The 23,534-nt window shown below is 37.5% G+C and overlaps 1 protein-coding gene and 1 non-coding gene across 12 annotated transcripts in view; one reads left to right on the forward strand and one right to left on the reverse strand.

Annotated features, from left to right (window-relative positions):
• Positions 1-23,534, forward strand: part of KLHL32 (kelch like family member 32) — a 249,371-nt gene that overhangs the window by 171,414 nt on the left and 54,423 nt on the right. For 4 of the 11 annotated variants that reach the window (XM_040474214.1, XM_040474216.1, XM_040474217.1 and 1 more), the window contains one exon: positions 13,497-14,223. The exons of 2 other annotated variants lie outside the window; for them this stretch is intronic. In XM_040474214.1, the coding sequence (XP_040330148.1) occupies positions 13,497-14,223 (727 nt within the window). Of the gene's footprint in view, positions 1-3,029; positions 4,606-13,496; positions 14,224-23,534 lie in introns of those variants that run through there. 5 more of the 11 variants (XR_005789913.1, XM_040474220.1, XM_040474219.1 and 2 more) reach the window with 5 other exon arrangements.
• Positions 4,947-5,062, reverse strand: LOC121030153 (U5 spliceosomal RNA). The gene has a single exon (XR_005790085.1). It is a non-coding gene; the product is annotated as a U5 spliceosomal RNA (small nuclear RNA).

Here is a 23,534-nt window from a genome sequence, read left to right on the forward strand (position 1 = left end):
TCACTGTGTTCACAAACTCATGGGACTTAAGCAAAGACTGTTTCTTCTTAAAGGAAGTATAGCTCATTATTTCAGGCTGTTTTGGTTTAAGCCTGACTGGGTTCCTATATTCCCTGATCTGTTGTACCCTTTATACCTAATCGTGGAAAACCAATGTCCCAAACAGACTGCTTTTCCTGTGTCTTCCTATACCCTCCAGCACATGCCCACTGCTGTGCTCTCACATTGGCTCTGTTCACCAACACTGTATCCCCCCAGCCGTGATGTCCCCTAATAAGGTCTTGCAGAGTGCCTCCTGGCCTGGGCAGCATGTCTTCTGCTTCCCGGGCTGGGCATTGGATGCATGTTCTCTTTCCTCTTTAATTCTTCCAACTTCGCCTTCAAAGTTCCCATTGCTCTTCACACATCTGGTTCCTTGACCTTATAAGGATGTGTCAGAACTGTGATTTCCCCAGTTTGCCGTCTCTCCATTCCCACTGCTTCTCGTTCAGCAAACACTTACAGGTTTCATGCAGGGTGCCAGGCACTGGGGCTGAAACAGATCTTTCAGTGTAGCCTCTGGCACGGCTACTACTGAATACTCATTCCTTCATCCATTGCAGCCCACTCTTCTGCACAAGTCTTCTGAGATTGTCAAGGCCCTGGGTCTCCTGCATTGCGCTTATTTTTCCACATATCCATCTTCCCTACATGGCTGTTATGGATTGGTTCTCTAAGCTACTTCCCCCAGCCAAAGAATGTATGATAATTGTGCTGAAGAATGTATCTTCTTTGACAAAAGTATTACTTGTGTATTATACTCAGAGTTGTTGCAAAGTGTGAATAGAGGATTCACTGTTCCCGGGTTATTTATGCTATGATAAAATGAAGTTAGAGACTGCAGTGTGTAAGATTTTAGTATTTACTTTAAACTTTATTTATTTGGAGAGAGAGCACGTGCACACAAAGGGAGGGGAAGAAAGAGAGGGAGAGAGAGAGAATCCCAAGTAGGCTCTGCACCTTCAGCACAGAGCCCAACACGGGGCTCGAGCCCATGAACCGTAAGATTACGACCTGAGCCGAAATCAAGAGTTGGACGCTTAACTGACTGAGCCACCCAGCCACCCCAAGATTCTATTGAAACATCAATAGCCGAGCTGAAATTCGTGTAGTGGTGTTCACTGGTGGGCATTGCCTTCATGTGTATTCTCTGCAACTTACTGAGAAGGTAGGCTCTGCCTCCCCAGCCCACCAGCTCCATTCCCTTGATAGTAGAGTCTGGCCCCCAACAATGTTTAGTTGTACATTTCATTTAGGGGGCTCCCCCACTTCAATCAATGTGCTCCATAGCTCTAACATAGCGTTTAAAGTGACCATTGAGGATGATTTTCTTTTTATTTGGAGGCTGCTGACATTAGAACCTTAAGTGCAGCTTAGATACTCCCTGGACATCTAAATTCATCATAGTAACGTTTGTTTGAGGGATTTGACTATCTCTGTCTGTATCAGTGACCTGGGGCAGCTGCTTGAGCCTGTGAGGTCCTTTTGGTCATTAGAGGTTTAATTTCAGGCAGAGAGTATGAGTGCCAGTGAACCTGCTATTGGTTCATTATTATTGAATCAGTTCATAAAGAAATATTCCAAGGCTTGATGCTCTCAGGATGCTCCAGGGCATGTTTACAAATTAAACAGCGCTTTTTTTTTAACCATAAAATTTATATAAGTGTGCCAGCAATATTGAAAACACCCATGAGGGAAATGGCGGCATTAAAAGATGGTTTTTGCATGTGTCTGAAAATCTGCTTACAATAGACAGAATTTGCAGAACTCTAAATTTGCAGGATTTTCCTTCCCCTAATTCCAGTATTCCATGAATATATTTTACAGGGATAAGTTAAGACATTTGAGGTCAAGAGTAAGCCTTGAGTTTTATGGTATTAATAGAGCTTGGAAGTGAATGGCAAATAAGAATGTGTAGTTGTGGACTGATTAAAATCCTCTTTCTCACTAAGTAAGTTCCTGGCACATAATGGACACTCAAAAAGAAATTGAGGAATGGATGAATAAAAAATCTAAAAGAAAAGATTCATGGTTACATCATTTGCCTCAGAGCAACAAAACAAGAAGAAAAGTAATCAGCTCAGACAATCAATCATTATTTTAGTTGTCTCAAGCCAGAAAACTTAGCTTATATATGTTTTTCCTTGCCACCCAGTGAACTGAGTTGAGATTTGAGGGGACTTATGGACATGAATTCGTATTTTTTTTTAACGTTTATTTTATTTTTGGGACAGAGAGAGACAGAGCATGACCGGGGGAGGGGCAGAGAGAGAGGGAGACACAGAATCAGAAGCAGGCTCCAGGCTCTGAGCCATCAGCTCAGAGCCTGACGCGGGGCTCGAACTCACAGACCGCGAGATCGTGACCTGAGCTGAAGTCGGAGGCTTAACCGACTGAGCCACCCAGGCGCCCCAAATTCAAGTATTTTTAATGAGAGACTCAAGCCAAGTGAAGAAAGTGGATATATGCTGAGTATTATGCAAAAACAACCAAGTTTATGTGTATATCTCTCTCGTCATTCATTCATTCATTCCTCTCTGACATGGGATTTAACAAAGCAACAGACCTTAAATTACTGAGTTAGAATTACTGGGTCCATTTCTGTGAAAACAGGCTCATCGTAAGGACTAGTTTATAATCTGCAACAGATTATTTGTCATGCTTTTATTCTTACTTTACGACATGTGACGTACTTAATACTGTGTTGCAACTTTCTTATGAATTTCTCAGAATTCAGCAATTTCTCAAAATTTATACCAGTATTTCACAGTACTGTGTTTGATAAAAAATAGTCTGAATGGGCCGCTTTTATCATGAATTCAAAAGAATAATTGAATTGAGGATTAGCTCCATCTCTCAGTGGCAACTTGCCATCATGTTAATTCTGTATATGGTCTAAATATTGTAGTTTGCCAAGCTCCGTCACAGGCTTTCCCTTTCAGTCCTCTGGAGACACCTGTGATGTAACTAATATCATCCTTGTTTTGCAGATGCTGAAGCTGAGCCTCAGGATGCCAGTTGTTTTCATAAATGCCCAAATAAGTTGCAGAAACAGATCTTTGACATCAAGTCCTGCCTCCTTCTTTACTGTGTCACATTCACCTCTATGGGTGCATACGAATTAGTGATAGAAAAAAGCATCAGATTTTCCTGGCCATTTCAGCGGTCTTTGCCCTGATAATCCATCTTCGTTGCATACAGTAGCTGGGAAACACAAAATGCTGTGACCCATGTAGGGCCATTCTAGTCCTATTGCCAATGGGATGTAGCAGGGTTTTATTCTGTTGATCGAGTTGGCATTCTGTCATTTTCCAGTGTTGTTCTAACAATATGAGCTTAATATTTCAGTGAAAACATGCAGTCTCTTTGGTATTCAGAAGGATGTCATATATAAATACGTAGACACTAAGATTTTACTTATTTTATTATTATCAGTCCAGCTTCAAGTAATATTCTGATGCCATCAAGGATTAGATGAATGAGTATTACTTTTAGGCTCAGAGACCATCATTGGAAGGCAAGTAGAAGAAGTTATTTCTAATTGTTCCTGTATTTTGCTAACATAGGAGGAGATGAAGGGTGTGTTCCATTTTCTCTGCAGCATTATTGGTGCAGATGATTGTAGTTGTCTTGGTTGTTCTGTGGGATATTTTTCCCATGTGAAAAGCTTATACATAAGTAAGGGGATGGTATATTTCAAGACAGTCCTGAGATAAAAATTTATGTGATTAGTTTGAAGAATGTTTGCCTTGATATATATAGTCTCCTTCTGAGAATTTAAATAAATAGTACCTTGAAGCAGTTGTCTTACAAATTTGAAATGTGTGTTCTTTGGCTGAGATTATTTTGTTTTTACAAGAGATGGTAACTGTTAAGTGAGATGATATGTTCTGAACAAAGTTGTTCCCAGGGAGAAAAAAACCATGATATGACCTGATTGTCTGCATGTGCACATAAACATGCATATATTTCTGGTGAGTATAGAATTATAGACAAAAAAATCACTTTGTTTTTCTGAAAAGAGATTTATAAAAACTATGTGTGCTGTGAAAATCTGGAACATGGTTACTAGACCTAGTGATTAATTTTGGTTGTCTCTACCACCTATAGGAAGTTTGGAGGATTCTAGTTTAAAATACTACTTTTGGTGGATGTGTAGGTGACATATATCCTAGAAGTAGAAGAGACTCTCTCATCAACTCACTTATTTTACAGATGAGAAGCCAAATGACTGGTACAATATCAACCATACTTGTACTGTTCTTTCTATTAAGTTTTCAAAGGTCAGCTCAAACTGGTGGCCAGTTCTCACAGGTGGAAAGGACACAACAGTATACTAACCTCATCTTTTTTCCTGTGTTTATTTTCTCTTCATTTTGATATGCAACCCTTATAAAATCCTTTTGAAATATCCTCTTGTGTTACAGACTGAACCAAAGGACAACTCAGGCCAATTTTTGTTTTGCCCTCTTAAATACCTGGAACACCCCTTGGTCTCAAGGGATCTTGCTTTTGATATTCTTTGGCATGTAATTAAATATATGAATATAATACTATATGTAAAGATGATTATCGTGCACAATTTTGTTTTCTCAATTTTTATTTCAAAATAATTTCAAACTTAAAGAAAAGTGACAAGAGTAAGGATAGCACAAAGAATACCCATATGATTTGCTGATTTCTTAAACAAATTACCTCATGTGCTTTATCATATATTCTGTCTCTGTCTCTATCTCTCTGTCTCTCTTTATAAATATCTAGATCTCTATAGATACATATCAAGAAATAAAATACAGGAGGGAAAGAGAGGGAGGGATGGGGGATAGAAAGAGAGGGTTTTTTTCTGAGCCATTGGAGAGTAAGCTGTATACATTATATATATATATATATATATATATATATATTTATTATATATATATATATATATTTAAAATCCTAAAAAAAACTTGTTAACTATTCCTCTTTATGTAAATCCTTAGTAAAAGGCAAAAGATTTATATGACTTGAAGAGAAACCAGACTATCACTAGGCATACATTTTATCCTGAAGATGAAAATAAAAGCATTTGTTAGTCTCCAACTTCATAAAGTTTTAAATGAACAATGAAAGAATATGTGTTATTATCATATCTGCTAAGCTGAATATTCTTTTAAAAATATGTCAGGTCTTCTGACAATATATGAACCTTGGGCCTCATCAGATTTGATTCTATTGAAATATATTTCTTGGAGGAAAAAATCGCCTATATGTCTTATATAAGTCTATAGTCAGCTATAATGGTTAATGTGCAACCTCCCTTGAAAAATCTGTTTTACAAGCAAAATGTTGACACAGTTTTAATTATAGCACTCGAGTGAGCACTGTTATAATTTTTAATGTTCCTCCATGGTAACATTTTCATTGTTCTGGTAGAGGAAATGCCCTGATCCTGTGTCCCTAGTTTCTGGTGATTTAGGATTTTACAACAATGTTGTCTTTTTGAACAGAAATTTTTCATTTGGTCTCAAAGAAGAGAATATGGCCACAAAATTTGGCACATTTATTTATTAACATGAACTTTACTCTCTATGGCAGTCATTACTCTGGTTTAAGATGTCACTATTCAGACTTCACATGACTCATGTTAATGCAGTGAGCTTCTATGTAGTTTAACATGGTTAAGCCTCAACACCTGCTCACTCATTCTAGGGGAATCGTCCACACCTATGATCTAAAGAAATTGTATGTAACATTAGGAAGGTATCTTGCTAAAGTTTTATGTTTATGTTATTACGATTTAAGGCATTATAAAATAATGTATAAAATGATGTTCTTTAATGTAATGTATAACAGTTATGCACCATCCCTGTGAGGACATGGACTGGAAGATGGAAAGTTTGCTGATACTCCGTTTAGAGAGGAAAAACTGTCCATGCATTGTCACTTAATGTATTAAAAGATACTTCCATGGCTTGCCACCCCGGTTGGCCAAACGCTCTTTAACATGCCGGCTCTTTTTGGAGGTTTAGGAATGTCATTTGGTTGTTGATTTGCTCTTGTGCCCTTTCTTTGTCCCTTTTTGAATTTGCAGAAGTGTGGAATTGATGCTGCCTCTCGGGCACTGAGGGGAGACTGGTGCCCTGGTTATCTCAGCAGGATGACAGGACTGGCAAGGATATAGACACTTGTGCCTTCACAGCGTGGGCTCCTGCAAGAGGGAGGGTTTGGTTTGCCCCTTCAGCAAAGCTGTCTACAACAAAGTTTTAAATAGGAGAATAATTACAGGTGCCCCTGGCCAGGGGGGCAGAATAAGGCTGTGGGCAAAAATATCAGTCCTTGCTTACTCAGCTCTGGCTGATAAGTACTGTGATAAGAACATCCTTTTCAGTGAAAATTTGTGAATCAAGACAAAGAAATAGTGCTTTTGAACACAAATAAATAGTGCTTTTGAACAGTGTGGCAAGGACTTTATCTTTCGTTAGTGTTGATTAAAAAGATTTGATCTCTCATCTGAAGAGAACTGCCTCTGTAAAGGGCATTTTTATATGCATTGCAAGACATAAAGGACTTGTATGGAAGATGTGTGTTCTTGGATTTGGGATGACTTTATAATTCATATATATTTCAGGAAATCTCTGAATGTAAGGTTTGTTATTGTTTTGACATTACTTTGGGTTCATTTTGTGTAGTATACATACAGACAGACATACATATATAAGCAAGAGTTAGACTTCAAACCAGCTGCTGCTTTGAAAGGATTAGGAATTTTAGATTTCAAAACAGCAGCTTCTGGCTGTGTTTGAGTATGAACAATAAAGGAATTTGGATTCCTTTGGATTCCTGAGGATTTATAATATTAGGAATGTGATGTTTGCTCATTGATATGTTCCTGAAATGCATGAGTAAACTGTATGTTTTAATTGAATTAGAGTAAAATTTGTAGAATTTAAGATTATATACCATAGGATTTTACATATATATACGATATAAGTATATGATATATATATATATATATATGATATATCATATATACTACTCCATAGAATGGTAATCAGTGGGGATACACTGAGAAAACTAATAGGAAAGGATTGCCTTTTCTATATATTTTTGAGCCAGGTTTAGTTAACAAGAAATGACCTAGAATTAAAATACATATTCCGTAAAAGTAAAACAATAATTCAAGACTCAAAGGATATTAAGGCCTTTTACCTTAAATATTTGTTCTTTAATTACACACTCTTTAAGCCTTAAAAGAATTTTTAAAAGCATTAAATATATGCTTTTTATGTTGAAGTAATCCATAAATGAGACTTATTGAAAAATACTGTCCACCTACCTTCAAGCAAAACATTCTTAAAAAATACTTTATTTTTTTAATTTAACTCTAAATATGGAAGTTATCTTTGGTCTTAATTACATTCTATCTTAAAATAATTACTGATGGTTGGTACGCTTAGGTGGCTCAGTTGGTTAAGTGTCTGACTCAGTGTCGGCTCAGGTCGGGTCGTGATCTCATCGTTTCGTGGGTTCGAGCCCTGCATTGGGCTCTGTGCTGACAGTGCAGAGCCTGCTTGATAGTCTCTTTCCCACTCTCTCTACCCCTCTTCTGCTCACACTGTCACTGTCTCAAAATAAATAAATAAAATAAAACTTTTTAAAAATTTATCAAAAAAATGATTACTGATGGAAAAATAATAATCGGGGCACCTGGGTGGCTCAGTCAGTTGAGCATCTGACTTGAGCTCAGGTTATGATCTCATGGTTCGTGAGTTCAAGTCCCACATTGGGCTCGCTGCTGTCAGTGCAGGGCCTGCTTCAGATCCTCTGCCCCCATCTCTCTGCCCCTCCCCTGCTTGTGCTCTCTCAAAAATAAATAAAAAACACTAAAAAAAAGAGAAAAAGAATGATGATATGATACAATAGAAAAATAGTTGTATAATTTAAAAACTGGGTTTGTTTTTCTTTTAGTTTTTTTCAGCTTTATTAATTTATTTTTGTAGTTTAAAATTTTTATGTAAATTCTAGTTAGTTAACATACAGTGTAATATTAATTTCAGGTGTAGAATTTAATGATTCATCACTGACTTACAACACCCAGTGCTCATCGCAACAAGTGCCCTCCTTAATGCCCATCACCCAATTCACCCATCTCCCCAACCCACCTCCCCTCCAGCAACCCTCAGTTTGTTGTCTATAGTTAAGAGTCTAAAAAACTGGGGTTTCAGTTCCAGCTTTTCTAATTAGTTGCACGACTTGAGGTAAGAGAGATAACTTGTCTAGATTTGATTTCTGTTTGTAAAATTGAGAAGCTTAAACCAAATACCAAATGGATTCTAAAGTGTTTTCTTACCCTAATATTTTATTTATTTGAGGGCTTAAAAGACTATGATGTTCATTGTATTGCCAAGAACCTCAAATAGAGGTGGTTGCACCAATCATGTGAAGGAGTAACACAAGGGTCTTATATATGTAAGTTTAGTACACTGCATGCTGTTGTGTGACATTTTTAGAGTTTATAAGGACTTTAGAGGAAAGCCATGAAGATGAGATAATAGGAAAACAAAACCTGTGATAGGTAGATAATTATATAGAGGAATTGATATTATTTGTTCAAGAAGAATATGAGAAATAGCAGAACAGTTGTAAATAATTTTCCCTTCTTAAAAAATATTTTTTAATGTTTATTTACTTTAGAGAAAGAGAAAGAGACAGAGTGTGAGCAGGTGAGGAGCAGAGAGAGGGAGACACAGAATCCGAAGCAGGCTCCAGGCTCTGAGCTGTCAGTGCAGAGCCTGATGTGGGACTCGAACCCCATGAACCATGCCTGACCTGAGCCGAAGTTGGATGCTCAACTGACTGAGCCTCTCAGGCGCCCTGTAAATAATTTTCCCTTTAACAAATATGTATAGCCTACTGTGTACAGGCATTGTTCTTGTCAAGGATCTGAGGATGAGATGTGTTGAAGCTGGAATAAGCTGTAGCAAATGCCCCTTGTAGGAAGAAACAATTCTCCATCAGGGTAAGATGAGCTAGACTGGATCAGGCAAAATGCTTGGGAGATCTCCCGTAGTCTTTTTTTTTTTTTTTAATTTTTTTAAATGTTTGCTTATTTTTGAGAGAAAGTCAGAGTAACAGTGGGGGAGGGGCAAAGAGAGAGGGAAACAGAATCTGAAGCAGTCTCCAGGCTCAGAGCCTGACGTGGGGCTCGAACTCACAAACGGTGAGATCATGACCTGAGCCAAAGTCAGACGCTTAACAGACTGAGCCACCCAGGTGCCCCTCCTGTAGTCTTTAGAGATGATACTGTCTTGTGTTTCACATGGTTTAGGAAACATCTTGCATAATGGTACTCTTTGTGTGCCTTCCCAGACAGAATCTTTAATTTTTTTCCACTCTTGCTGGCTTTGTCTCCAAAAAAAGTGGGAGATAAAGACTTTTGCTAATTGCTCCATTTTTCTCCTAATTAAAATACGCTACAGTTTAGAGTGATGGGGATATCAGTATGCTAGAGTAAGTAAAATAGAATAGGATTTCAGCCTGCCCTGATTTATGCTTTCTCAGTGTAGGGTGATTAAAAAACCACCAGTTCCCTTATGTTTTCAAGCATAAGCACCAGAATATACTACAAAGCTAACTGTGGTCTTTAGGTTCTGTGATGCTCTGGTGATGAATCAGCCTTCAAATGGGTAATGGAGGCCCCTTAAATGGGCCCCAGGATTTCCTCAACCACCTTACCTTTAATTCAGCATGACTCTGTGAAGAAGTCATGGTGTAGAAGTGATTTTGAGGTAGTTCATTGTTCTGAAATTTCTTTGCCATTTTTTTCATTATTTGGATAAATAAGAGTTATCTATGCTTTCCGTAGTTTTTCTCTTTTACATTTTTACGAAAGTAAAAACAGAGTACAATTACTCTTTTTTTAAAGTGTTCATTTAAATTCCAGTTAGTTAACATACAGGGTAATGTTAGTTTCAGGCGTAGAATGTAGTGATTCACCACTTCCATGCATCTAGAACCCATCACGACAAGTGGCGCTCCTCAGTCTCCATCCTCTAGTCCCCCTCCTCACCTCCCCTCTGGTAACCATCAGTTTGTTCTGATAGTTAAGAGTCTGTTTCTTGGTTTGCCTCTCTCCCTCTTTGCTTTTCCCTATGCTCTTTTGTTTCTGAAATTCCACATATGAGTGAAACCACACGGTATTTGTCTCTGTTTTATTTTGCTTAGTACAATATACTCTAGCCCCATCCTTGTTGCACCCTTTAACATTTATTTGTTACTGTGAAAGCAGAACTGCAGTGTTTACGTGACTCACTATATACTGTCAGAATCAGCCTTTGATTTATAGACCTTCTAGAACCGAGGTCTCAAAATATGCTGTCTTACCCATAGTAAGATCTTAGCCATATCTTACCATATAGGAAATGTATTGTTTTACCTTTAATACTAAACTATAAGTGTCCTATATTTTTACTAAAACATCCAACTTAGACTTCATTTGATTTAAGCCTTCTCAATTTTGAAACAAAAGACTCAATTTACTCTGAAAAGGCACTGATTTACTCTTTCATGAATGGGAATCTGTCTGGAATCTTCTGACTCAGTGTGGTCTATGGACCAGCAGCATATGCATCACCTTTAGATGGTTAGAATATGCAAACTCCCTATTCTCCTCTCTCCAGTTATTGAATCAGAAGCTGCATCTTGACCAGAAACCCCAGTTAATTTGTGTGCATGCTAGGTTTGGAAATCACTGGATTTAAATCTATAAACCACACTAATTCTAGCTGAGATTGCTTTGAGGTTGGTGTCAGAACAGTTAATTGTAAATTCATCTACCTTCGATTTCGAGAAAAGATAAACCCAATAACTGTGAATGATTTGCGTAATCTGAAAATATTTAGAATGATAAAATTGCACAAGTTATATGAAGTCTGTGAGAAGTTAGAAATATTGGCAAGAAATAAGATAAAAATTATGCCAGAAAATACAAACCAAATGTTTGTGCAAAAGGCATTCTATAATGCATAGTATTGAGAAATTGAACATGAAAAACCTCGTGATACATGTGATATAGGCCTAATAGACAGAAAGCCAGAAATTAATCAGTGATAGATCACAGTGGTCACTGTTCCACTGCCAATTTGATTTGTTAGAGATTTTCTTAAACGCAGAACCTAGCTGTGGCTTGTGTACTTTTCATGCAGTAAGTGACACCGAGTGCTGGAAAAATAAAAATAAACTCGAGAGTGTTAAGAGATGGATTAGAAGATTGATTACGACATAGGAAGAAAAGATTTATGAGGAAAGAGAAAAATAATTAAATGGGCAGCACTGTGCTCTAAAAAGAGGCTATGGAGAGATGGATATTTATCTAATGTTTCACTCATGCTGTTTCCTATAGTATCCATATGAAATTTGCAGAAATATTAGGACTGTAAGGATGCTGAGAAATATGTTACAGAGCAAAGCAGTATCAGCTGGAACTACTCAATTAAATTAGGAGCAATATCAAAGATTACATCTCAGAAAATTTTTCCTGGTTCATGACAAATGACCTTGAATGGATGACTTTATCCCTGAGAACTTTTGAAAGCTCTGTGGCCAAAGAATGGAAGATCATTTATTAAGTTGTTGAATTATCTTCCCAGGGAAATGGCGGAATGCCATTCCTTGAAATTTCTAAATGTAGGGTGGAAAAAAAATCAGGATGTTGCCTATGGGAACTCTTCTCTACTTCTGGCGCAGACCTGGTGATTGCTGAGTGATGTTTTTCTTCTACAGTATCTTTGATTATTGTTCATGATTACCATACACAGATACATTTTTTTTTCTTCAAGTTGGTATCTTATTTAAGTTAAAAAAAAAAAAGCCAGCTTCTAGAAAAACAGCTAGGGAATGTCAGTCATCTGCCGTCCTTGCTGTCTGCCTTCTTGGCAGAGATAGGCTACCTAGCATTCTTTTCTCATCTCTCGTTACTACGTAGTTCATCAAGAGATGCAATTTAGTATATATTAGATGTGAATTCATTTCCTATATTCTCTTCATTCAGAAAGCTAAAAAGAAAAGCCCCCAATATGCCTTGCCTTTTGGAGCCATTTGTCAAAATGAATACAGAAACTATGTATGAAACTCTTAAATGAAATCATGTAGTTCTTCAGAGAGTTTCATGATCCTTTTCACCAGGTGAAAACCCAGCTCATATTTGCCTAGGAGTAATGGTCCAAGAGCACTACATTTCCTTCACCTCCCTCTGTAGATTTTTTTCCCCAGTGATACATATCAGCTGAAAAGCAGAGCCAGAACCCCAGTTTCACTGGTCACAATTACTTAATATTCTAATTTATTACTTTACTTTTTCATGCTAATTCCTTCACATCCACATTTATATTATCTAGGAGATCTAGCTTAATATAGGTGCTGCTAAGGATAATTTATATCAAATGTGTTGCCTGGAGATATTAGATATATTTCATGTTGGTATGTAGGAAAATTTGCCAAACTTAAATATTAAGTCACATTAATTAAACTACATAATGTGTTCTGTAACATGAATTGGTTTTTTTGTTGACGGTATTTTCTAAATTATTGTATAATTTTATTGTTTATGACTTTGTACACCTTCTTTAGTTTGAAGAAATTCTATATATCTGTAGCCCAGAATTCTTACTCTTTTCCTTCTTGAAAGAGATCTAGACCTAAACAAAAAGGTTAAGATTACATTTCACTGTTGTGTCCATAATACAAAGATAACATTCTCCATATCCTGTTTTGTGAAAACGGCTCTAACAAATTGCCAGTATCTTGTATGTGCAAACAACAAATATTTCCAATATGAAAACTAATTGGGAAATAAAAATAAAATTGATGGGTTACAGTCTTCCTTTTTCTTCTCTTGTTTCCTGACTGATTAGACCTACCAAAGGGGACAGGGGGGAAAGTGCTCTTTGTTTCTAAATCCTTTTACTAGTGTCATATTGATTCTCTCCCAAGTATACCTTGTGGTCTCAGATGATCACATATTTTCATTTGTACTCAAATTGATACAGCACCTTGACTCATGGGTTGACATACACTGCTTGTACTGTGGTGACACTGCTCACCATAGACATTCCTGGGGTGGGGTATACCATGACTCTTCTGCATGAAACAAGAGAACAGGCTGTTTCACAACAGTGTTCTCATTCTTTGAATTATTGTTCCTCCCAATTACCACCTTAAGTCTCCTCTGGTGTTGCTAAACGTTGCTCTTGACGTCTACAAGAATGCTTGAGCTCTTTTGTGTCTCTGCTGATGCAAAAAAATATTCCTCAGCTGAGTATCAAAATATTCTACTGTTACACTATTTATAAGAAAAAAAATGTGTCTTATGATACATTTATGAAGTGTCTGAAAGAATACAAGGTGACCTGCCTGCACAGCATTGCTTTGGTTCTCTTTCTTACCTTTGTATTCTCTCATCCCCCCTCCCTCTGTTTCAGCTAGCTGTGAGGTGGTTGGAACACAACTGCCATTACCAGTACATGGATGAGCTCCTGCAGTATATCCGCTTTGGCCTGATGGATGTGGATACTCTCCATACAGTTGCCCTGTCCCACCCCCTCGTCCAGGCAAGTGAAACTGCAACAGCTCTTGTCAATGAGGCCCTGGAGTACCACCAGAGCATCTATGCACAGCCCGTTTGGCAAACTCGCAGGACCAAACCGCGATTCCAGTCAGACACTCTATATATCATTGGTGGGAAAAAGCGTGAGGTCTGTAAAGTCAAGGAACTTCGGTACTTCAATCCTGTTGACCAGGAGAATGCTCTCATAGCTGCCATTGCCAACTGGAGTGAGCTGGCTCCCATGCCCGTGGGAAGGAGCCACCACTGTGTAGCAGTCATGGGGGACTTTCTGTTTGTGGCAGGAGGAGAAGTTGAGCATGCTAGTGGCCGGACATGTGCTGTGAGGACTGCCTGTCGCTATGACCCCCGCAGTAATTCCTGGGCGGAGATAGCACCCATGAAAAACTGCCGGGAGCATTTTGTGCTGGGTGCCATGGATGAATACCTCTATGCAGTTGGGGGTAGAAATGAACTGCGCCAGGTTCTGCCTACAGTTGAGCGATATTGCCCCAAGAAGAACAAATGGACTTTTGTGCAGTCCTTTGACCGATCCCTTTCATGTCATGCTGGATATGTGGCTGATGGTCTTCTTTGGATATCAGGTAGAACGTGCCTCATATGTTGGATTTATCAAAAAACACTTTTTCATTGTGGCATAAATTTAAAAGTCGAGTGTTGGTAGTTGTGGCCATGTTTAATTGAACCACTGAACCAAGGATGCCATTTTACCTAATTAACATTTATTACTGGAAACCTACTCTTTAGAGAGCAATGTAATTGGAAATAATTGAGCTTTCTGTGACTTTCTCAATGAGTAAAAATTCAAGGTGGAAATTAATGGCCCATCACATCCTTTTCTTACCAAACCTTCTATTGTTTAGATTGTCAGTTTTTGATACTCATGGATTGTTTTACACACCTTGTGGCTTGTCTAGATTCTTTGCCATTTTTTTTTTAACCACTCTGGGCTGCTTGACTAGGAGATGTTCCATCAAAGACAGGGCAGGCAAAGTAAAAGTCCAGTGAATCCATTTTGATGGGTATAGCAATAGGTATATATCCAGGTAGGAGCCATGTACATGGAGGGAAGAGATTTAAGTTATTGGCTAAGATATGTTTTTGTATTATCTGTGGATTATAGTTGTGCATACCATCCTAAATTCTTCATTCTTGTTTAATCTTCCATTCTTACCGATTATTTGGGTGTACTTACTATTTTAATTTACATTGTCTACACTTTTTTTAAGCCTTTTGATTATGAAAAAAGGAGACTAGTATAATGAATCCCATGTACCCATGGCCCAATTTCAGTAGTAGTCCACTCACTGCCAGTCTTGTTTCATCCACAGCATATATTCCTGCAAACCCCTACTGGCTACCTTTTCACTGGTACAGAGGGAGTCTATGAGGCGTAAGTTATTAACATCACATTATCAACCTGTGTTTCCAATCCAATTCTTGAAAAGATCTAAACTCTTCTCCTTTGAAAGCATTGCCCACTGGGGAGGAAAGTCCCATCACCTCTCAGAGGACACTCATTTTGTAACACAGATGGAACTTGTTGAATTCCCATGTCCAGGACAAAGAGAAATAGGAATATAAGATAAAAAAAAATTGATGTGCAAAAATATGGGTTTGGAATGTAAAGAAAACTCACAGGACCATCATGGAGTTACTTACGTTAAGGCCTCATGTCACTAACCCTAAATTCATTCCTGTAGGAATGTAACCTTTAACCAGTCAGCAATGAAATTCCTAGTCATTGCTAGAAATTTAACTGATAGTCCCCTGCCATTCCCTCAGGGAGGAAATCTCGCCTAAATAAGGTATTCCAAGCCACTAAATTTGTTTTATTTATTTTGAGAGAGAGAGAGAGAGAGAAAGAGAACACATGCAAGGGAGGGGCAACTTAAATACTAAGAGTAACTTTGAGATGTTTGTATTTAGAAGACACAATCACTTTTTTTTAAGTCTGTATGTCTTAATCTTTTTCATGTATTTTACCCCCCTCCCCACTGGCAACCACCAGTTTGTTCTCTGTATTTATGATTCTGTGTCTGGTGTTTTTGTTTGTTCATTTGTTTTGTTTTATAGGGCTCACACATAAATGAAATTGTGTGGTATTTGTCTTTTTCAGACCTACTTTACTCAGCGTAATACACTTTAGGTCCATCTGTGTTGTCACAAATGGCATGAGCTGATTCTTTCTTATGGCTGAGTAATATTCCATTTAGATTATTATAATAATTATATCTATACATATACACACATATATATTATATCACATCTTTATCCATTCATATATCATTGGACACTTGGGCCTCTTCCATAATTTGGCTATTGAAAATAATGCTGCAGTAAACATAGGGATGCATATATCTTTTCCATAGTGTTTTCATTTGGGGGGGAGAGGGTAAATACCCAGTAGTGGAATTACTGGATCATGTTGTAGTTCTATTTCATATTTTTTTTGAAGAACCTCCATACTGTTTTCCATAGTGTTTTCACCAGTTTACATTCTCACCAACAGTGCATGAAGGTTCCCTTTTCTCCACCTCTTTGACAACACTTGTTATTTCTTTTTTTTTTTTTAATTTTTTTTTCGTTTATTTATTTTTGGGACAGAGAGAGACAGAGCATGAACGGGGGAGGGGCAGAGAGAGAGGGAGACACAGAATCGGAAACAGGCTCCAGGCTCTGAGCCATCAGCCCAGAGCCCGACGCGGGGCTCGAACTCACATACCGTGAGATCGTGACCTGGCTGAAGTCGGACGCTTAACCGACTGTGCCACCCAGGCGCCCCAACACTTGTTATTTCTTGTCTTTTTGATACTAGCCATTCTGGATGGTGTGAGTTGATATCTTAATGTGGTTTTGATTTCCATTTCCTTGATTATTAGTAATGTTGAGCATCTTTTCATGTGTCTGTTGGCCATGTATATGTCTTCCTTGGAAAAATGTCTTTTCAGGTTCTCTACCCTTTTTTAATTGGATTATTTATTTTCTTGGGGTTGAGTTGTATAAGTTCTTTATATATTTCAGATATTAACCCCTTATAAGATATATGTTTTGCAGGTATCTTCTTTGATTCAGTAGGTTGTTTTTTGGTTTTTTGATGGTTTCGTTAAATGTGCAAAAGCTTTTTATTTTGATATAGTCCCAATAGTTTACTTTTGTTTCTCTTGCCTGAGGAGTCATATCTAGAAAAATACTGCTAAGACTGATGTCCAAGACATTACTGTCTGTTTTCTTTTATGAGTTTTATGGTTTCAGGTCTGACATTTAGGTCTTTAATGCATTTTGAGTTTTTGTGTGTGGTGTAAGAAAGTGGTCCAGTTTCATTTTTTCACATGTAGCTGTCCAGTTTTCCCAACATTGTTTATTGAAGAGACTGTCTTTTCACCCATTGTATGTTCTTGCCTCCTTTGTCACAGATTAATTGACCTTGTGAGTATGGGTTTATTTCTGGGTTCTCTATTCTGCTCCAATGATCTATATGTATACTTTTGTGCCAGTACTGGACTGTTTTGATTACTCTAGTTTTGTAGTATGGTTTGAAATCTGAGATTGTGATACCCGCCCTTCCTCCCCCAGTCTTGTTCTTCATTGTTAGGATTGCTTTTGCTACCCAGGGCATTTTGTAGTTCCATACAAATGTTAGGATTATTTATCCTAATTCTGCAAAAATATGCTGTTGGTATTTTGATAGAGGTTGCATTAAATCTGTAGAGTGCTTTGGGTAGTATGGATATTTTCACAATATTTGCTTTTCCAATCGATGAGCATGGAGTATCTTTCCATTTGTTTGTGTCATCTTCAGTTTCCTGCATCAGTGTTTTATAGTTTTCAGAGTACAGGTCTTTTACCTCCTTGGTTAAATTTGTTCCTAGGGATTTTCTTATTTTTGGCACAATTGTAAATGGGATTGTTCTCTTAATTTCTCTTTTTGCTATTTATTAGTGTATAGAAATTAACCAGATTTCCATATATTGATTCTGAATTCTGCAATTTTACTGAATTCATTTATCAGTTCTAGCAGTTTTTGTAGTGGAGCCTTCAGGGTTTTCTACAAATAGTATGATGTCATCTGCAAACAGTGAAAATTTTACTTCTTCCTTACAAATTTGGATGCCTTTCATTTTTATTCTGGTCTGGTTGCTGCAGCTAGAACTTCCAGTACTATGGTGAATAAAATTAGTGAGAGTGGCAATCCTTGTCTTTTTCCTAATCTTAGAGGAAAAGCTCTCAGTATTTTCCCTTTAAGTATGATATTAGCTGTGGGTTTGTCATATATGGCCTTTATTATGTTAAGGTATGTTCGATCTAATCCTACTTTGTTGAGACTTTTTTTTTTTATCATGAATGTGTTGTACTTTGTTAAATGGTTTTTCTGCATCTATTTAAATGATCATATGGTTTTTATTCTTTCTCTTATTGCTGTGATGTATCACATTGATTGATTTGCAAATGTTGAACCATTCTTCCATCCCAGGAATAAATCCCACTTGATTGTGATGAATGATTGTTTTATTAGTGTATTGTTGAATTTGGTTTGCTAATTTTGTTGAGGATTTTTTCATTTATGTTCCATCGAGATTTTGGCTTGTACTTCTCTTTTTTTGTGTGGTGTTTTTATTTGGTTTTGGTATCAGGGTAATGGTGGCCTCATAGAATGAATTTGAAGCTTCCTTCCTCTTCTATTTTTTGGAATAGTTTGAAAAGAATAGGAATCAACTCTTCTTTCAATGTTTGGTAGAATTCACCTGTGAAGCTGTCTGGTCCTGGAATTTTTTGTTTTTTGGGAGTTTTTTTTTTTTTTTTTTTTTTACTGATACAGTTTCATTACTGGTAATGCATCCGTTCAAATGTTCTATTTCTTACTGATTCAGTTTTGTGAAGTTATATGATTATAGGAATTTATCCAGTTCTATTAGGTTGTCCAATTTGCTGGTACATAATTTTTCACCATATTCTCTTATAATCTTTCATATTTCTGTGGTGTTGGTTGTTATTTCTCCTCTTTCATTTCTGGATTTGTTTATTTGAGTCCTTTCTCTCTCTCTCTTGTTGTTGTTGTTGTTGATGTTGTTGTTTATGAGTCTGCCTAAAGGTTTGATCATTACAAAGAACCAGCTCCTAGTTTTGTTGATCTGTCCTATTTTTTTTTCTTTTTAGTTTCTATTTCATTTATGTCTGCTCTAATCTCTTGTTATTTCCTTCCTTTACTGTTTTTGAGTTTTGTTTGTTCAACTTTTTATAGCTTCTTTAGGTATAAGGTTAGGTTGTTTGAGATTTTCCTTGCTTCTTGAGGTAGGCCTGTAGTACTATAAACATCTTTCTTAGAACAGCTTTTGCTAGGGGCGCCTGGGTGGCTCAGTTGGTTAAGCGGCCGACTTCGGCTCAGGTCATGATTTCGCACTCCGTGAGTTTGAGCCCCGTGTCAGGCTCTGTGCTGACAGCTCAGAGCCTGGAGCCTGTTTCAGATTCTGTGTCTCCCTTTCTCTGACCCTCCCCCGTTCATGCTCTCTCTGTCTCAAAAACAAATAAAGGTTAAAAAAAATTAAAAAAAAAGAACAGCTTTTGCTGTATCCCAAAGATTTTGGACCATTGGGTTATCTTTTTCATTTGTCTCTAAATATTACTTGATTTCATCTTTGATGTCTTAGTTTACCCATTCATTGTTTAATATCATCTTTTTCCATATTCTTTTCTTGTGATTGATTTCCAGTTTCATAGTATTGGGATTGGAAAAGATGCATGGTATGATGTTGATCTTTTTGAATTTGTTGAGACTTGGTTTGTGGCCTAACGTGATCTATTCTAGATAATGTCCCATGTGCACTTGAAAAGAACATGAATTCTGCTGTTATGATGAATTGTTCTGAATGTATCCATTAGATCCATCTGGTCCAATGTGTCATTCAAAGCCACTGTTTCCATGTTGATTTTCTGTTTGGATGATCTATCCATTGATGTAAGTGTGGGACTTACTTACTATGTTGCATTGCTACAAAGTCCTCTAATATTTTGTATTACTATTGATTACTTTCTTTATGTTTGTTATTACTTGCTTTATGTGTTTAGGTGCTCTCCTATTGGGTGCATAAATATTTACAATTGTTATATCTTCTTGTTGCATTTTTCCCTTTATAATTATATAGTGTCCTTCTTTATCTCTCATTACACTATGTTTTAAAAGTCTATTTTGTTTGATATAACTATTGCCTCCGCAGCTTTCTTTTCACTTCCATTTGCATGATAAATGCTTTTCCATGCCTTCATTTTCAGTCTGCATGTGTTTTTAAGTCTGAAATGAGTCTCTTATAAGCTGCATATAGGTAGGTCTTGCTTTTTTATCCATTCTGTCACCTTATGTCTTATTAGTGTTTAGTACATTTACATTCAAAGTAATTACTGATAGATATGTTCTTATTGCCATTGTGTTACTTTTTTATGGTTGTGCTTATAGTTCTCTATTCCTCTCTTCTCATGCTCTTTTTTCTCCTGTTGAGTTTCTTTAGTGATACACTTGGATTTCTTTCTGTTGGTTTTTTGCATAACTCTTACTGGTTTTTGATTTGTGGTTACCATTAGGTTTGTATATAACATTTTATGCATACAGCAGTCTATATTAAGTTGATGGTCGCTTAAGTTTGAATGTATTTTTTACTCTCCCCTCTTCATGGTTTAGGTATGTATATGGTGTCATACTTTATATATTTTTATTTTGTGAATCCCTTGACTAGATTTTTATAGATACACATAATTTTACTCCTTTTGTGTTTCCTACTCTTCTTACTCCTACTTATGTGCTTTCCTTTCCATTCAAAAAGTCCTCTTTAACATTTCATGTAGGGCTGGTTTAGTCATGAATGCCTTTAACTTTTGTTTGGGAGACTCTTTATCTCTCCTTCTATTCTGAATGATAGCCTTGCTGGTAGAATATCCTTGGCTGCAGGGTTTTTTTCCCTTCAGCACTCTGAATATTTCATGCTACTCCCTTCTGGCCTGCAAAATTTCTGCTGAAAAATCACTTGACAGCCTTAGGTTTCCCTTGTCTATAACTGTTTTCTTTTCTCTTGCTGCTTTTTAAAAATTTATTTATTTTCAGAGAGAGAGGGAGAGAAAAGAGAGATTGAGAGAGAGAGAGAGAGTATGTGCTTTAGCAGGGGAGGGACAGAGAGAGAGGGAGAGAGAGAGAATCCCAAGTAGGCTCCACAGTGTCAGCATGGAGTCTAACATGGGGCTCAAACTCACAAATTGTGAGATCATGACCTGAGCTGAAATCAAGAGTTGGATGCCTAACTAACTGAACCATCCAGGCACCCCTCTCTTGCTGCTTTTAAAATTCTCTCTTTATCACTAGTTTTTGCCATTTTAATTACTATGTGCCTTGGTGTAGACCTCTTTGGGTTGAATTTGTTGGGGGCCTTCTGTGGCTCCTGGATCTGGATTTCTGTTTCCTTCCTAAGATTTGGGAAACTTTTAGCTATTATTTCTTCAAATAAATTTCCTGCCGCCTTTTCTCTCTCTTCTCCTTCTAGGATCCCTATAATGTGAATGTTATTATACTTGATGATGTCAATTCCAGTCTGTTTTCATTTTTTTTCTCTCTTGTTCCTCTCGTTGATTTCCATTACTCAGTTGTTCATTACTCACTGATCTGTTCTTCTGCTTCCTCTAGTTTACTATTTATTCCATCTAGTGTAAACTTGATTTCAATTATTGAGTTATCTCTGATTGGCTCTTTTTAATGTTTCCTCTTTGTTAAGGGTTTCACTGAGGTCCTCTACTCTTCTCTAGTTGAGTGAGTATCTTTATGACCATTACTTTAAATTCTCTGTCAGGCATATTACTTATCTCTGTTCTGTTTATGTCTCTTGTTGTGATTTTCTCCTGTTCAAAAGGACAGGACATATTACATTTTGGACATATTACTCTGTCTCCTCATTTTGTGTAATTCTCTGTGTCTATTTCTATGTGTTAGGATAGTCAACTACATCTCTTGTTTTTGAAAGTAGTGACCTAATGAAGAAGAGGTCCTGTAGTGCCCTGCAGTGCAGTACCCCGTTTACCAGAACCTGGCACCTTAGGAGTGTCTTGAAAGTATTGATGTATGTGCCCTGCTCTTGTGGCTCTGTTGCATTTTCCTTCCATCCAATCATCTGCAATGACTCTTTTTGCCTATTGTGGGCAAGGTTTGGTTCTTGTGTTTTTAGTGAACCAGTGTGGGGCTGTTGTTGGATTAACTTGAGTTAGACCAGGCATTGGCCAGAGATGCAGTATTACCAAACTGCAGGGGAACGTGGGAGTGGAGTGCATGGTGCCACCAAGGTTTGTGCTGGTGGGAGGGAACCTGCAGCTTCCTCCACAAGGCAGGCTGGGATGAGTGGGTGGACCCAGAGAAGCATTCAAGGGTAGGCCAGATCATGTTAGCAAGGTTTGTGTTGTTCTCCTGTGGGAGGGGACCTGGAACTGAGGCATGAGTGGGGGGTGTGTCTGCATGACAACACAGGGGTAGGGTGTGCTTTTAGCAAGTTAGGTGTAGAATTTTGGTACTGCCCTGGTTCTAGGAGGTGTCCATGTGGGATGGGGAGAGAAATGGTGGTGCCTGCCAGCTCTTTTTTTTTCCTGGAGAAGTCTCCCAATGATCCCTATCCCTCTAGCTGCACTCTGAGATTAATAAGAAATCTCTCTCCTGTATACCCCAGGTATTTTTCAAACTGCTGCTTCTATGCTATATCTACATGGACCTCTTTGTTGTGTTGTCTCCCTAATGTGGGGACTCAGTTTCCTCTCACCTTCCCAGCCCACAAGACTGCTGGTTTTTTTTAAATTCTGAGTTTTAAACTCCTCTGATTGTAAGATTGTGTGCATTTCATCCCCTCTGCTTTTCAAAGCCAGACACTATGGAGATTCATCTTCCCTATGCAGGCTTCCTTATGAGAGTCTTTTCTTTCCCCTCTCTGGGCTGTGGAGTTCCTCTCTTCTGCAGACAGTTCTGTAGGCCTATTTAGCTCTCAATTGCATCTCTGCCCTTACTACCATCTTTGAAGTGGCCTCTTCTCTACATTTAGCTGCAGAGAGTATGTACTGCCATCTTTGGGTCATTTGGGGAATTATTTACACTTGAGAGGGTTTTATCTAGTTGTACTGCAGGACGAGGTGAGTTGAGGTTCCTCCTGAGATGACAGACCATCTTCTTCAGAAGTCCTGATCATACGGTTATTATTTTTATTTTCTTAATGTGATGTATCATGTTGATTGATTTGTGGATATTGAACTGTCCTTGCGTCCCAAGAATAAATCCCACTTGATTATGGTGAGTGATCCTTTTAATGTATTGTTGGATTTGGTTTGCTAATTTTTTGTTGAGGAATTTCGCATCTACCTTCATTAGGGATATTGGCCATAGTTTTCTTTTTTTGTAGTGTTTTCATCTGGTATTGGTATCAGGGTAATGCTGGCTTCACAGAAAGAAGTTGAAAGCTCCCTTTCCTCTTCTATTTTTGGAATAGATTGAAAAGAATATATATTAACTCTTCTTTAAATGCTTGGTAGAATTCATCTGTGAAGCTATCTGGTCCTGGACTTTTGTTTGTTGGGAATTTTTTGATAATTCAGTTTCATTACTAGTAATTTGTCTGTTTGGATTTTCTGTTCTTCCTGAATTCAGTTTTGGAGGATTATATGTTTCTAGGAATTTATCTGTTTTTTTCTAGGTTGTTCAATTTGTGGTCATACAATTGTTCATAGTTGTTTCTTGCTATCCTTTGTATTTTGGTGATGTTGGCTGTTACTTCTCCACCTTTATTTCTGATTGTATTAATTTGAGTTCCTCTCTATTATCTTCTTGATGAGTCTGTCTAAAGGCTTATTATCAATTTTGTTTATCTTTTTGAAGAACCATCTC

Source organism: Herpailurus yagouaroundi, unplaced genomic scaffold (assembly GCF_014898765.1).
Source record: "Herpailurus yagouaroundi ecotype Mexico unplaced genomic scaffold, PumYag 139, whole genome shotgun sequence".
Taxonomy (NCBI): domain Eukaryota; kingdom Metazoa; phylum Chordata; class Mammalia; order Carnivora; family Felidae; genus Herpailurus; species Herpailurus yagouaroundi.